The following is a 13,204-nucleotide window of genomic DNA, read 5'->3' on the forward strand; positions in this document are numbered from 1 at the left end:
CACATCCGGGCACCGCAGAGAGACTCCCCCCCACGCGCACCTCATTTACTGTAGTGAGAGCGCCACACTGGTTACTGGGAGCAGGTACTGTAAACTCAGGTATTGGCGTTTAAAATAATAATAAAAATACATAATTACAACTCTAGCTTTTGTTAAAGTAATTGTGTAGCTGGTGCAATGTTAAGGAAGGTAGGCAGTCCACATACAACACTTCAACATTTGAAACGTATTGAATAAATTATGCAAGGGCCTATGATTCATTTTAAACTAGATTTGCCACAAACACATATTTTTGGCTCTTTTAGTTTTCCCTTAGGCTAAGAGCCAATATGACTTTGGTTATCCTCTCAGTCATCTATCAATTTATTATAATGTGACAAGAGGCGGCCATCTGGATAGACCAAACTACGTTTTTGGGCTGCAAACTGCTCCACTTTGGCCAAATTTGGGCCCAGCTCCCCTTGCAATCAGGTACAATTTGGAATTACAACACAAACCTGGCATGCAGTTTTATTAGATGATACGATTTAAGCTGTTGTAGGGCCTAGTCATTTTGACTAATAAACTCTGCAATCCTCTGCAAGATCAGAGATGTTGAAGCTGATGAACAGCAGCACGAGAGCCAGAATTCACCATCTTCCCCAACACTGCTTTACTAAAACACTTGTGTTTCTGGACAGCTGAAGGATCAAAAATTATATTTCTTTGGCGATCAACTCCCTCCAGTATACCCGCTGTAATGACGATGAATTGTATTGACAGAAAACCAACTGAACCCCCCCCCCCCCCCCTCCCCCATCTGTCCTTTAAGGTCGGGGTGCTGTGGGTAGATGAAGACAAATCTGTGAGCCACCTCAGCAGACCGGCTGCTGGCCAGGCCGGCTAAGCTGGGGGTCAAAGTGGGAGTGGTGGTTTTGGTTATTTCGGGAGGCTATATCAGCAAGCATCCCGTCCTGTACAGAGTGCTTGAGAGTGACATGGCAAGTGTTGAATGCTGTATAGAGGATGAACACACACACACACACACACACAACCTTTTTCCCCTTCTCACCCTCCCGAGTGCCCACCCCTCCGTCACAGCATTCCAGTGTAAGCAGATGAAAGCCAGCCACCCCCTGTCTCCTCATGGGTGGAGTGATTTGCCGTGAAGTGGAGCGGGGAGGCAGAAGCCTCACTTTCTCTCATTGATACTCACAGAGTGTGAGGAACTGAAGAAGGGGAGATCAACTTATACGCAGTCACACACACACAGCAGGCTGTGAGCTGTGAGCGGGGATGGTAGCCGAGGAGATTGTGGTCTCCCTCTTGGGAGGTTCACCGTGGGGCTTCAGACTGCAGGGAGGAGCAGAGCAACAAAAACCCCTACAGGTGGCTAAGGTACAGTAGAACCTATACATGTGTGTGTGTGTGCATACAGTATGTATCAGAAAGACTTACTGCCATGGTGGTAACATGAGGAGACGGGTTTAATAGAGTCTGCAGCTGTTAATTGCGGTCTGAGGCCTTGATGGTGAGTCTTGTGGTTTGCTATGTTTGTAATTCTGGTGCTTATCGGTATTTCTGGTATTTATAGGGGTATACATAAACGTAATACTCGTACTTTTTGAAAGGCATGCATTACCTTACTTTGGAGAGCATCACTGAATTGGAGAGGGAGGAGTTTGATGGGCAGAGTCAGATTGAAATGCATATAATTAAGATATATTAATCAGGATGTCTTTTCACATTAAACTTCTCTATCAAAGTATTGTTACTCAGAAAAATGCTACTTTTATACTGTTACTTTTTCCCCCTCTACAACAGTGCCTCCATGATATACCACAGCTTTCCCATGCTCATTTAGCCGCAGTCCATTTAAATCCCCCCTGCTGTGATTCAGTTGTGTTTGTGGGTCACAGAACAGTGTGAACACATGTCTCGGGGTTGATCTAGACTCGGGTTTCATCACTGCATCCTGATAGCGATTGTACGGTATCAGAGACTTGTAGGTTAGTCTGCAGTGTATATGTGTCCATACATTCTATATTATTACTTTTCTCTTAAGTGCACAACGACGCACACACACATTGCGTGTCTCTGTAGTGGTCGACAATACATTTATTTCAAATTAGTCACCGGCACACATTTATTGGACACAACAATCCAATTGACAGCCCCAGGAATATTCTTTTTTTTCAGTGTGGTTTCTCCAAAAGCCTTTGGTGTCTGTGTTTATATTGGTTGACAGTCCAGAATGTTGTCTCAAATCAGAAAATCTATTCTGGAGAGGAGGAATGTGAACTCGCTCACACTGACGTTTAGAGTTGGCCGGTCACTCATAAACTGTCATAACCTCTGATTAAAAAGATTGCGGCGGAGTGACTCTGGCACCAAAGGCCTGTCTTCATCCAGGGTTTTCGAGCAGATAAGGTCACCTTTGGTGAGAGTTTGATCAGTGTGTGCTTCTGAATGTTGGTGTATGTGTGTGGCCTGTCATTTGTGTGGTTGGGCATACCTCAGATAAGCCCGGTTGGGACTAGAGCACAAAGTAGAGGATCAGAATAGCTCATTTAAGAGGCGCTTGGAAGCTGAGCATGGAAAAAGGCCTTTTGTTCACACACACACACACACACACACACATACACACTCGTACACGTTCCTGTCTCATCTCATAGTATCGTCTGTGTTTTTGCCTCCCATCACAGTCCCTGTCTTTCTTCGTCTGTCTAGGAATGTGGTTGACCTGCAAGGTTTAATTTTGGGTATGCGGGGGAACATATGGTCAATGACAGGCATCCCTCCTGGTCCAGACCGGTGATGCAGCTGTTCAAACCCCCTCTTTCACGATGTGTGTATATATGGGTGTGTGTGTGTGTGTGTGTGTACATTTGTCTGGCTGGGAAAGTATACGAGACAGCCTCGCCTTACGTGTGTTTGTGTGGAAGCCGCTTTGGGATTATTGGGTGAAGAGATACTGACTTGAGACTCCAAGTAGGTGCGGGAACACACTTTCCTCCCCTCAACATTTCTACAGTGATACGGTGTGTGTATTAGTCCGTGTATACGTGAGGAGACGGAGGTGAGGGCCTTATCTTCTTCTTGTAGAGGAAACTGCAATCTGGCGGACGAGAATACTCACCCCCCCCCCCCCCCCCCCAACCCCCCACAGACATACTTCCTGATGGATCCTATGACATCATCTCTGGGCGATCTCTAGGAACAGCTGCCTGGCTTCACGAGTTATTCTGATACCGGGACAAAGATGGCTGGCAGTGGAGGAGAGCTGCCTGTTGCTGAACACTGTTCATCAGTTGTCAGAGAGGCGTCAGGCCATTTCACCAAATCATGCTCTCACTAACGTAGGAAGTATGCTGAAGTAACAATCGGGATGACCGCTCACAATATGTCACTGAGCTGGTTTAAAGCCCCTGAAAAGTACATTCATTGTGATGGAATTTTATGGAAGATTAAACTTTATTAGTTCCAAAGGAAATCTTTACAAAGTGAGAAAATATAAATATTCATGATTACATAAAGTTAAAGTTTTGAAAAAACAACTTACTTAATGTTAATTAAGAGTTTAACACAAAAAAAGGTGTTAATATGCTTCATCAGTACTGTGCAGGTGCAGTATGATGAGGTTCGATTGACAGTGGGCTGCCATCATGAGCAAACAACCCCACAGCTGTCATCCCAGTGTATGAATCGTGATGACTGTGGCTCAGGGGTTGGAGCGGGTCTTCCTTTAGCCACAAGGATCCTCAGCTCCTCCTGTCCACATGTCAATATGTCCTGAAGTGTTTTACTCAGAATCCCAAGTTGCTCCCCGGGCTAAAGTAAAATGCAGACATACATGTCTGTAACGATAAACTTTGTTTATTCATTCAAATATTGCATCCTAATTGGTTGATGGATATATCAGCATTTTCCAGCGTAGCTCTTCCACCTTAAAACCAGTGAGAACGTCACAGACAAAATCTGAAATAGCTGTTCAAGAAACTGTTCAAACTTTGCGAGAAAATGGTGGTTTCATGCAGGAACACATCACTCAGTGAGAAGCTGATTAAAAAATGTACGTGACTGTAGCATTATTAAAAGGTGCAGTGTATGTGTCGCTTTCAGACCACACATTCTCAATGTTGGGCAAGATGTCGGGCGATACTACGACAATGAGTTACCAAAGTCACCACATTTTTATGTTAAACATCGGAGCATTAAGTTCTAAACGGTTCCCGACGATGACAGACTTGTTGTCTATCTAATAAATAATGGAAAGTGAAGATCAGGTGGAAAAAGTTTAGACAGAGTTTACTGTGCTTTTACCTCAGCCACAAGTATTAACATGTGTTATTAACTCTATTCCTCTCAGGTTCGCCGGCGCAGCAAAGCGTGCAGAGCTGGACTGAAGGAGCAAGATGAGCTTGTTGCCATTGGGGACCAGATGTGTGCAGAGCTCAGTCATGCTCAGGCCATGAGCCTCATAGATATGGAGAGCGCTACCCTCCACCTGAGGGTGAAAAGGTCAGAGCACGCGCAGGCTTTGTTGCATGAAGACGTTTCAAACAAACAGATGCACATTTTGCGTTTTTAACAACTCGTCATCTGTATGTTTCCAGAGCCCCTTCTGGACTCCACTCCTCATCGTACTCCGTTTGCTCCGCATCGTCCCGCTCCTCCGCGAGGGCCCCGTCTCCCCCCGCGGCTCCCTTGCCCTCCCACCGTGCCTCCATCCTCTCCCCCACTGGGATACCCAGGGGCATCACTTCCCCTCCAGACAGCGAGGCTTACTACGGAGAGACAGACAGTGACGCAGACACGCAGTCGCTCACGCACCGTCGCCAACGGCGCACACCTCCTCACACACGCTCACCTGCGCGCCACGGCAACCAAGAGGAGGAAGAGACCTCAGAGATGAGCGGGTAAGGGACGTTGTAGAAGCTATTTATTTGATGTTGGTATTTACTTAGTTTATACACAAGTATTGTTTAATTATTCTCGATGTTTGCTTATTTTGGTTCGATCTTTTGGACAAATGGCCACAAATGGCCACTACAGACGTATACCTCCTGTACTTAAAGTAATCTGTCATAGAAGGCTTCTTGTATTAGTCTATCCAACATCATACTGGGGGTTCCTATCTACCGCTGCCGTGTTTAATCCTTGTTGTGTTCCGTCTTTCCCCTGAGGTATGAGAGCGCCACAGATGCAGGGGTTTCCATGCAGGGGCAATGGGAAGGTCAGTGTCTGCCTGGCGTCCCTCGCAGAGAAATCTACCAATCCCTCCAGACCGAGTGGACCACTCCAGCACACACCCCACACACTCTGACCCCTTACACGCTCACACCGACCCCCGATCAGGGGTCGATGGAGACGGAGGGCGAAGGGGACAGTGGCTTCCAGGAGGCCGGGAGCTGCATCGCGCTGACCTGCCCGCCGCTCGTGTCTCCTGAACGGGCCAAAGAGGCTCTGCTGTCGGCCTCTAGTAAACAGCTGGTGCCCATGGTGGGACCGCAGACCCCGGTCAGCGACGAGCTCTCCACCACCTACAAGGACAAAGCACGGCAAGCCAGTGAGTGTTTATCCTCATATAAGACATACACAAAAATGTTCAAGAGATTACAAAGTACAAGGTAAAGGTAAAAGAGGGAGAGTGTTGTCAATACATGTTATTATTATATACATATATATCTACAAACATATTTTACTTTGTCTTGTTCGGAAAGAAATAGTCCTAATTTAGAATTTTTTTTACCATAATCGTATTTGTGTATGGTAATTATACTGCTTTATATTTATTAAGAAAACGATTTATTGCTAGTGATGTTACAACTCTAACTGTAGTTCTCTACAGCACTGCCATGGATGTGTATATCACTTCCACCCACGAAATGCAGTTTGGATCTTGCATCTGAGTTTGTTCAAAGTTCTTCTTTCATCAAGTTTGAGGATGACACACCAGCTGTCGACCAAAAGCAGGAACCATGCTGGTTTCTCTTGGTGATGCACCTATTTCAGTCTTGACCGCAAGACTTTTTTCTTTTTAATTTAAATACCAAAGATTCCCTCGGTGTCTCCGAAGGCGTCAGCCGTGCAGTCTTGAATCTTATCAATAGCTAGATCACCCTCTAGTGGTTATTTTCCACAACTGGAGCATCCAGTTACATTTACAGGCTAGTGGTGGTGGGGTGAGGTATACCAGATACCGGCAGAGGTATTCCACCTCCCCCCTTCCTCCTCTCTTCTGTCCCCTGAAACAGCAGTCCGTCTTTTCTGTCAGTATTCGGAGCATTTCTCTCACTTGCTGTATTTATAGGTGTTGATGCTTCTGATCGACAGTCTGGACGGGACTCTGACTTACAAGCCACACAGCTGAAAATGTGTTATATAAGTGTGTGTGTGTGTGTGTGTGTGTGTGTGTGTGTTTCTTGCCACATGTGTGCACACTACATACTGTATCAGTAAAATGTCTTCTATTCCTGAAGCGATTAGTCGATTAATTGACCAAGAGAAATGCCAAACATCCGCCGGCTCCAGCTTCTCTGATGTGAAGATGTACTGCTTTTCTCTATCATTGTAAATTAAATATCTTTGGGTTTTGACTAACAGTCATTCTGACGTCCCCTTTATGTGTGGAACGTCATGATGTACCAGATTCCGACATTTTATGAGCTAAAAAATTACTGAAACTATGTGGACACAAGTTTGACTTCAATACTATAGAATGAATGATGACTGAGGTGTTCAGGGACCTGCCCTTTCTCACGTTACACACACACACACACACACGCACACACACACACACACACACACACACACACACACACACACACACACACACACACACACACACACACACACACACACATTTCCTTTGGATGTGGGAGGGCTAGCTCTGCTGCATTGGAACTGTGTGTCTCTGTGTGCAGTGGTTGTTAGGGCTGAATTGTTAACAGCAGAGAGCAGCACATGAGTAAAGAGTTATGACCAAACGTTGCTCTATAAACTATAATTGGCTTTATGAACTCATACACACACACACACACACACACACACACACTGAATGACACTGCCGTCTAAATACTCTCTGGTGAGGGGTCTTCCGTCCTTGTGTCTCTCTCTCTCTGTGTGTGAGATAGAGACTGGACAGGTGTTTGATGGCTGTCAGACAGACAGGAATAGTGGGTTGACATCATGCGTTGATTTGGGTTGCTGGCCACAGACAAAGGTCTTTACATGGGCCGTGTCCTGAGAGACGAGCTGGAAGACAGAGGCTAAACGGTGCCCCACTATAGGACCAGAACTGTACTCTCTGTGAGGTGTGTGTGTGTGGGAGGGTCTGAGGGAGTTTAAGGACACACACTCACACTCACACTTGTGAGATGAGGGACCTCACATCTTCTTCAGGTTCAGATGTAAGTGGACACACAGTCCCACACACCGTGTACGCAGGTAAGACACATTTAAACCATTTTATTTACACACAGCTTCACTCACATTGGAAGTAATGCATATCGGTTTCAAATTAAGTGTTTATATTATTTTTTTTTATTTGCTTAATTTCTATTCTATGTCAGCACCTTAGAAAGTTGACCATTAATGTCAATGTTATTTGAGATTGTTTTACTGTAATGGACCTGACTGGTGTTCTTTATTTAGATGTGAGGCTAAAGCTAATAGCCGATGTGTTTATACTGTAGTGCTTTATCAACTCGATGAAGCTTTGTTGTTTATTGTGGGTTGAATACATAATGAAAAACAATTAATGATACAAAAGTAAAAAAATGACTTGTTATTGGCTATCGGCGTTGCTTTCTGGGGCTGACAACAATGGTTTTGTAATATATTGTATTTTATTGTTTTGTATCGTAGTGTACTGTATTGTATTGTTGATTAATGTGCACTATCCCCGGTAAATAAAATGAATACAATTTAAAAAAAAGAAGCTTTTGGAAGGATGATCATAGAATTTGGTAAGGACATTCATGTTCCCCTCAGGATGAATTATTAATCTTAATCTTTCCTCTAAAGCTATCATTGGGTCAAACCAAAACTAATGGCATTCTCACCAGCCTCCAGGGCCGCCCACCTCTTAACGACGAGTCATTTTGGTCTTAGTTGACCAAGATTTCTTTCGTTATTTTTTATGCTGAAAGATTTACTTTCAAAAAACTTGGGAGCGCATCTAATTTAATGTGATGCTTTTATTAAATGATTCTTTGAGGAGAAACTCTGTTGATTAGAATCAACTGATGAATTAGTCACCAAGATTGAGTGTTAGTCCACTAACTGTTAGTCCATTTCTTGAGTTGAGGACAGCCCTTACAGTTTTGCGTGTTGTTTGTGTTCAGTGCTATTTAGCAAATGCCAACACTAAACAAAGATGTGTTAGCATTTAGCTCCCTGTACCACACACCGCATACTGAGTCTAACAGAGCACCTTTGCTGCAGACTGTTCTCCTTAATACCTTGTTATGTCTTTGCAGAAATATCTAAACATCGCAACTTTGCAACTGATATATCAAGTTTTTGGGATTGTGTGTGTGTGTGTGTTTGACTTTGACTTTAGCTTGACTGTATATGAAAGTGATGGAGAATATGGAGGCTGCGTCAGACTATAGTTATGTAGTGAGGATATTCATGTGAGGTGAGCCAAAATACCAAAAAGACTGAAATAGACTTTCGACTAACAAAGATACACACATGCGCATGCTGGCGTGCACATGCACACACACACACACACACACACACACACACACACACACACACACACACACTCACAGACACAAACAAGCATTTGTGCTGGAGAGACACTGTGATCTGAACTTCCTGTGGAGTGTGACTCAACTCTGGAGAGCAGCAGGAATTCTTTGTTCTAAATCCACAACACTCACCTGTCTGTCACTGAACTGCTCACAGCAGCTCCTCGCTGTGATAATACTGTACAAATCGGCCACTGCTCGCAGTGAGTGAGGGCTACCACACTGTTGTTTCCGTTATTTGTCGCCTGGGCCTCGTTATGTAATGATCAAAAATTCCATGACCTTTGTTTCCTCTCACCTTCAGCACATTTATTTTGGTCTCTCTCTCTCTTCCTGTCTTGCAGAGTTGCAGCGTGGGGAGAGTGTGGTGGAGAAACAGGTAAAAGAAGCTCGTACTAAATGCCGCCGTATCGCCTCTTTGCTGACTGATGCTCCCAACCCCAACTCGAAGGGGGTGCTTATGTTCAAGAAACGCCGGCAGAGGGCCAAGAAGTACACACTGACCTGCTTCGGCAAAGCAGAGGGAGATAGAGGAGGCGAGACAGAAGGAGACACAGGAGGGGAGACGGAAGAGGAAGGAGGAAGCTCCGTCCCGAGTGGCTCAGAAGTTGATGAAGAGGGATTCTCAGCATCGTTTGACTCTACGTGGGACACCGGTTATCTAGACCTGCTAGACAGGAGGAGCTCTGCCTGCCCATCAAGCACACCAGCTACTCCAACAACGCCAACAACCAATCACAGCTCAGGGCTGAACATCTCAGCCTATCAGACACCAGGACTGTTGACTTCTGTCAATCAAAGCCCAGGGTTAGAGGTCTCAGGGCTGGAGAGCTCAGCCTATCAGGGCTCAAGGCTGGAGAGCAGCACCAGGAAGCAGCCAATCAGTAACCACCCTGCACACATGTCTCCTCCAGCTGTGGCTCTGACCAATGGGGGGTCGGTGGCTGTAAGTCGGGCCAGTGTTGTTCTGAACCCGCCCTCTCAGATGCCCCTTGCAAGTCAAAATGGGCAACATGGCAACCCTCATCCTAGTCCTAGCCCAATCACAGACTCAGACCTGAATCCAAGTGTTCTGAACCGCACTGCACGCCCCTTCACCCCAGGGCCTTCCTCTCGTGCATCTGTAACCTCTGTGATGTTCCGGCCCCCCCAACCCAAACCCACAACCGTGGCCATGACGACCAAACCAGTAGCGGCCGTCTCCATGGTGACTATCCAACCTACTTTTCATCCATCAGGGCCGGATGCGAGGAGAGCTGTGTCTAGCACCTCGCTGTACATCGCTCCCAGAAATAACAACGGCAACATCCCCCCATCTGTTAACTCTCCCCTCTCAGCTCTCTCGCCTCCGTCCTCTCTGTCTTCTGGACCTTTCTCCCAGCCCGCCACAAATCCACCCACATATTCCCCTCAGGCCGCAATGTATGCTTCCCCCTCCGTCCTGTTCTCTCCTCCTGCAGCTCAAGGTACCTTGTTCTGTCCATCACCTGCTCAACCCTTCTCCCCTCCATCTCCACAGGCCTTTCCCTCTCCTCCTGCTCCTTATCCACCTCCCTGCACCTACGTTGCTGCTTCTCCCATCTCCCCTCCACATCCCGCTGCTCTGACTCAGGTCTCCTTCCATGCCCAGTCCACCCCTCCTCCTCCTCTTCCTCCTCCCACCCTACCTTCTCCATCTCCATCAGTCCACCCCTACATCAACATGACAGGTGAAGTGACTCCTGGCCCCCATGCTGCCATAGCAAATGCATCATCGCCCCAGGATTCACTGGCGACTCGAGAGGATCGCATCGCGGTCCCTGCCGCTCGCACCGGCATTCTGCGCGATGCACGACGTCGTAGCAACAAGAAGCCAATGTTCTGCTCAGTCCAGAACAAAGATATTTCCCCAAACCCGGACTTGCTGTCGATGGTCCAGAACATGGATGACCACTTTGGGGGTGGGTCCAGGGGCCTCCCGGTGACTCCAGTTGCTGAAACTGGAGCTGCACCAAGTGGGGAGACCGGACATGAGTCAGGGCCCGAGGAGGACTGGCTGAGGCTGGGGGCAGAGGCCTGCAACTTCATGCAGGCCCAGCGGAGACCTAGGCCACCTCCTGTAGCTCCCAAACCCCAAACCCCTCAGGTGCCACAGCTGGCGGGGAAGGGAGAGGAGCTGTTCGCCCGCCGGCAGAACAGGATGGATCGGTACATTGTGGAGCGATCTCCCTCTGTCGCTGCAGTGCCTTACTCTCCCGCCCAGGCGAGGGAGTCGTCACCCACACCTTCTCTCCCTTCCACCTGGAAGTACTCGTCCAACATCCGTGCTCCTCCTCCCATCAGCTACAACCCCCTTCTCTCTCCCTCCTGCCCTCTGAAGGCCCAGAAGAAGTCTGAGGTGAAAAAGTCTGCGCCAGCTGGATCTAAAAAGCAGAAAGCGGGCCTCAAGGCTGTGGACATTATGAGCCACCAGCCCTACCAGCTCAACTCTTCTTTGTTCAGCTATGGGGGTGGGGTTCCCATGAACACCCCCACCTATCAGCAGCAGAAAGGAATGACAAGTGGTCCTCAGAAGACGGCGCGAGTATATGAGGTGAAGCGCTTCTCCACGCCCCCACCGACATCCACGGGGCCGGCGCTCAAAGTCATTGTACCTCGATCAGCTACGACACTCGGAGAACCACTGTGGCGCTGTGATGTCACTTCTCCTCCACCCACAGTTGGCCACGCCCCCCACCAACCCTATCAGCCTCAACCCCAACCCTTCCAATCTCAGTGGGCCACCTCCCCTCTATCTCCCCCACCTCGCCCTGCCCCTACCGCTCCACTCCCTCAGCTTCCCACCTTCTCCGCTCCTGCTTCAAATCCACTCCAGTCCCAGACTTTCTCCCACCTTCAGCCCTCCAACACTGCGCAGGCCAACAGGCAGTTTAAGAGTGCCCCAGACCTGAGTCCCCTTGGTCGGCCGTCATCCAGCAGCACTCTACCTAACAGGGTCCCCAGGCCCAGGTTCAGCACTTCCAACCTGGGTCTGCAGCCTTGTGTCTGGCGCCCTGGATCCACAGCGCACTGAACAGACTCTGGTGTGGACATCATGAACCATGGCTCTCTGGGAACATAGAGCAACATTTTTTAAATAGGTCTATGTGTTTTTAGTATCGTAACATTGTTATTCAGGGCTGCAGCTTGGGTTTTTTACCAGCCACGTTTTATCACAAGATTTGCTTTGATCGGTCACCCATGTAGCACATTTCATCACTTACATTTAATCTTGTTGACTCGTTTATGCATTTGGCTGTAGTTAGAGGAAACACTGTGTTTTGCAAAGGACAACAAATAGAAATCAATGGCAGATTGAAAGGACAGAAAGAGATGTTGGAGAAAACTGAAATAAAGTTCTGTAAATATTACATTGAATGATGAAGAATTAAGTTCAAACATAAAAAAAGAAGAACAGAGGATGTGAAAAAACAAGACTGTTGTGAGAGAGATGTGGTCGAGGATAGGAGAACGATGAAAAGGAAAGCACAGATGAAGTGACATAATAGAAACAATGTCTGATGAGTGTAAAAGGTGCAGATTAGACTCAAAACTTCCCAATCTGTTAACATCCTACAGCATCTATTGCATCCAGCAATATCATGTAAAGTTGATTTACTAACACATTTGAAGTAGCTACTACGACTGTGATTTCTCCTGTTATATACTGATTTGTGTTTGATGAGTGCCTTTTTTTTAGTTGCACTCTGCAGCAAGTGTGTGCTTTGTTTTCTGTAGATTTTCAAAAGGCGAAGAGCACAGCTGCCAGGAAGAAGGGAAGCCTTTTACAGTCGCGTTGATTTGTGATCTGTTGATAGGAAACAAGAGATGTATAACATGTGTGTTTCGCTGTTTTTCCACAGAGATATGCGGCTGAATAAAAATAGACATGACTCACCTCAGCTGTCACTCTGTTTCTCCCTGTGTCACATGCTCCCACGTCGCTCCAGTACCTCCTCCTCCCATTAGTTTTTACCCTTTTCCCCTCTTTCAGGCATTTTTCTGACCAGTCTAATAGCATAATTGCTCTCTCGGGATTCAGTCTGTGAAGTGATGGTTAAGGCGTCAAGAAGAAGTTACTTTAAACTTTCACCACATGGAGGCACTGGAGGATTTGCCATCCAGACTTGCTGCACCACCAGTTTAAGGTCTCCTCCCTTCATCACAGATTTTACTTAACGAGAAAGTGAGAAACATTTAAGGTAAAACAAAAATAATTTGATATCCTTTTTATAATCTTAAATTACATTTTCTAGATTCTAACTGCTAACATATTGTCTATTTAGTAATCTGACGAAACAATGAAATACAAATTCTTAATTTATTCTATTTTAGACTCAGTGTCTGATAATTGTTATTGAAAACGTCCTCGCAGGATTGTTGCCCTCCATTTCAGAGCAGTTACATGACTGTGAAACCCAACCATGGCCACGGAAAGGGATCTAACC

General features: G+C 46.6%; 1 protein-coding gene across 1 annotated transcript; it reads left to right on the plus strand.

Moving 5' to 3' along the window:
- The first annotated feature begins 999 nt into the window (after positions 1-999).
- Positions 1,000-12,654, plus strand: synpo2lb (synaptopodin 2-like b). Its single transcript, XM_079293042.1, has 5 exons — positions 1,000-1,377; positions 4,349-4,500; positions 4,596-4,898; positions 5,166-5,548; positions 9,083-12,654. The coding sequence occupies exons 1-5, from the start codon at positions 1,276-1,278 to the stop codon at positions 11,788-11,790; spliced, it is 3,648 nt and encodes a 1,215-aa protein (XP_079149168.1). The 5' UTR covers positions 1,000-1,275; the 3' UTR covers positions 11,791-12,654.
- The last annotated feature ends 550 nt before the right edge of the window (positions 12,655-13,204 follow it).

The sequence above is a fragment of the Melanostigma gelatinosum genome (genome assembly GCF_949748355.1).
Source record: "Melanostigma gelatinosum genome assembly, chromosome: 21".
In the NCBI taxonomy this organism is placed as follows: domain Eukaryota; kingdom Metazoa; phylum Chordata; class Actinopteri; order Perciformes; family Zoarcidae; genus Melanostigma; species Melanostigma gelatinosum.

Bases quoted from the DNA above. Each gene is read 5' to 3' on its own strand.
- synpo2lb (XM_079293042.1), top strand. From the start codon at position 1,276: ATGGTAGCCGAGGAGATTGTGGTCTCCCTCTTGGGAGGTTCACCGTGG. The intron at 4,501-4,595 runs GTCAGAGCACGC...GTATGTTTCCAG, and splicing joins CTCCACCTGAGGGTGAAAAG to AGCCCCTTCTGGACTCCACT. The intron at 5,549-9,082 runs GTGAGTGTTTAT...CCTGTCTTGCAG, and splicing joins GGACAAAGCACGGCAAGCCA to AGTTGCAGCGTGGGGAGAGT.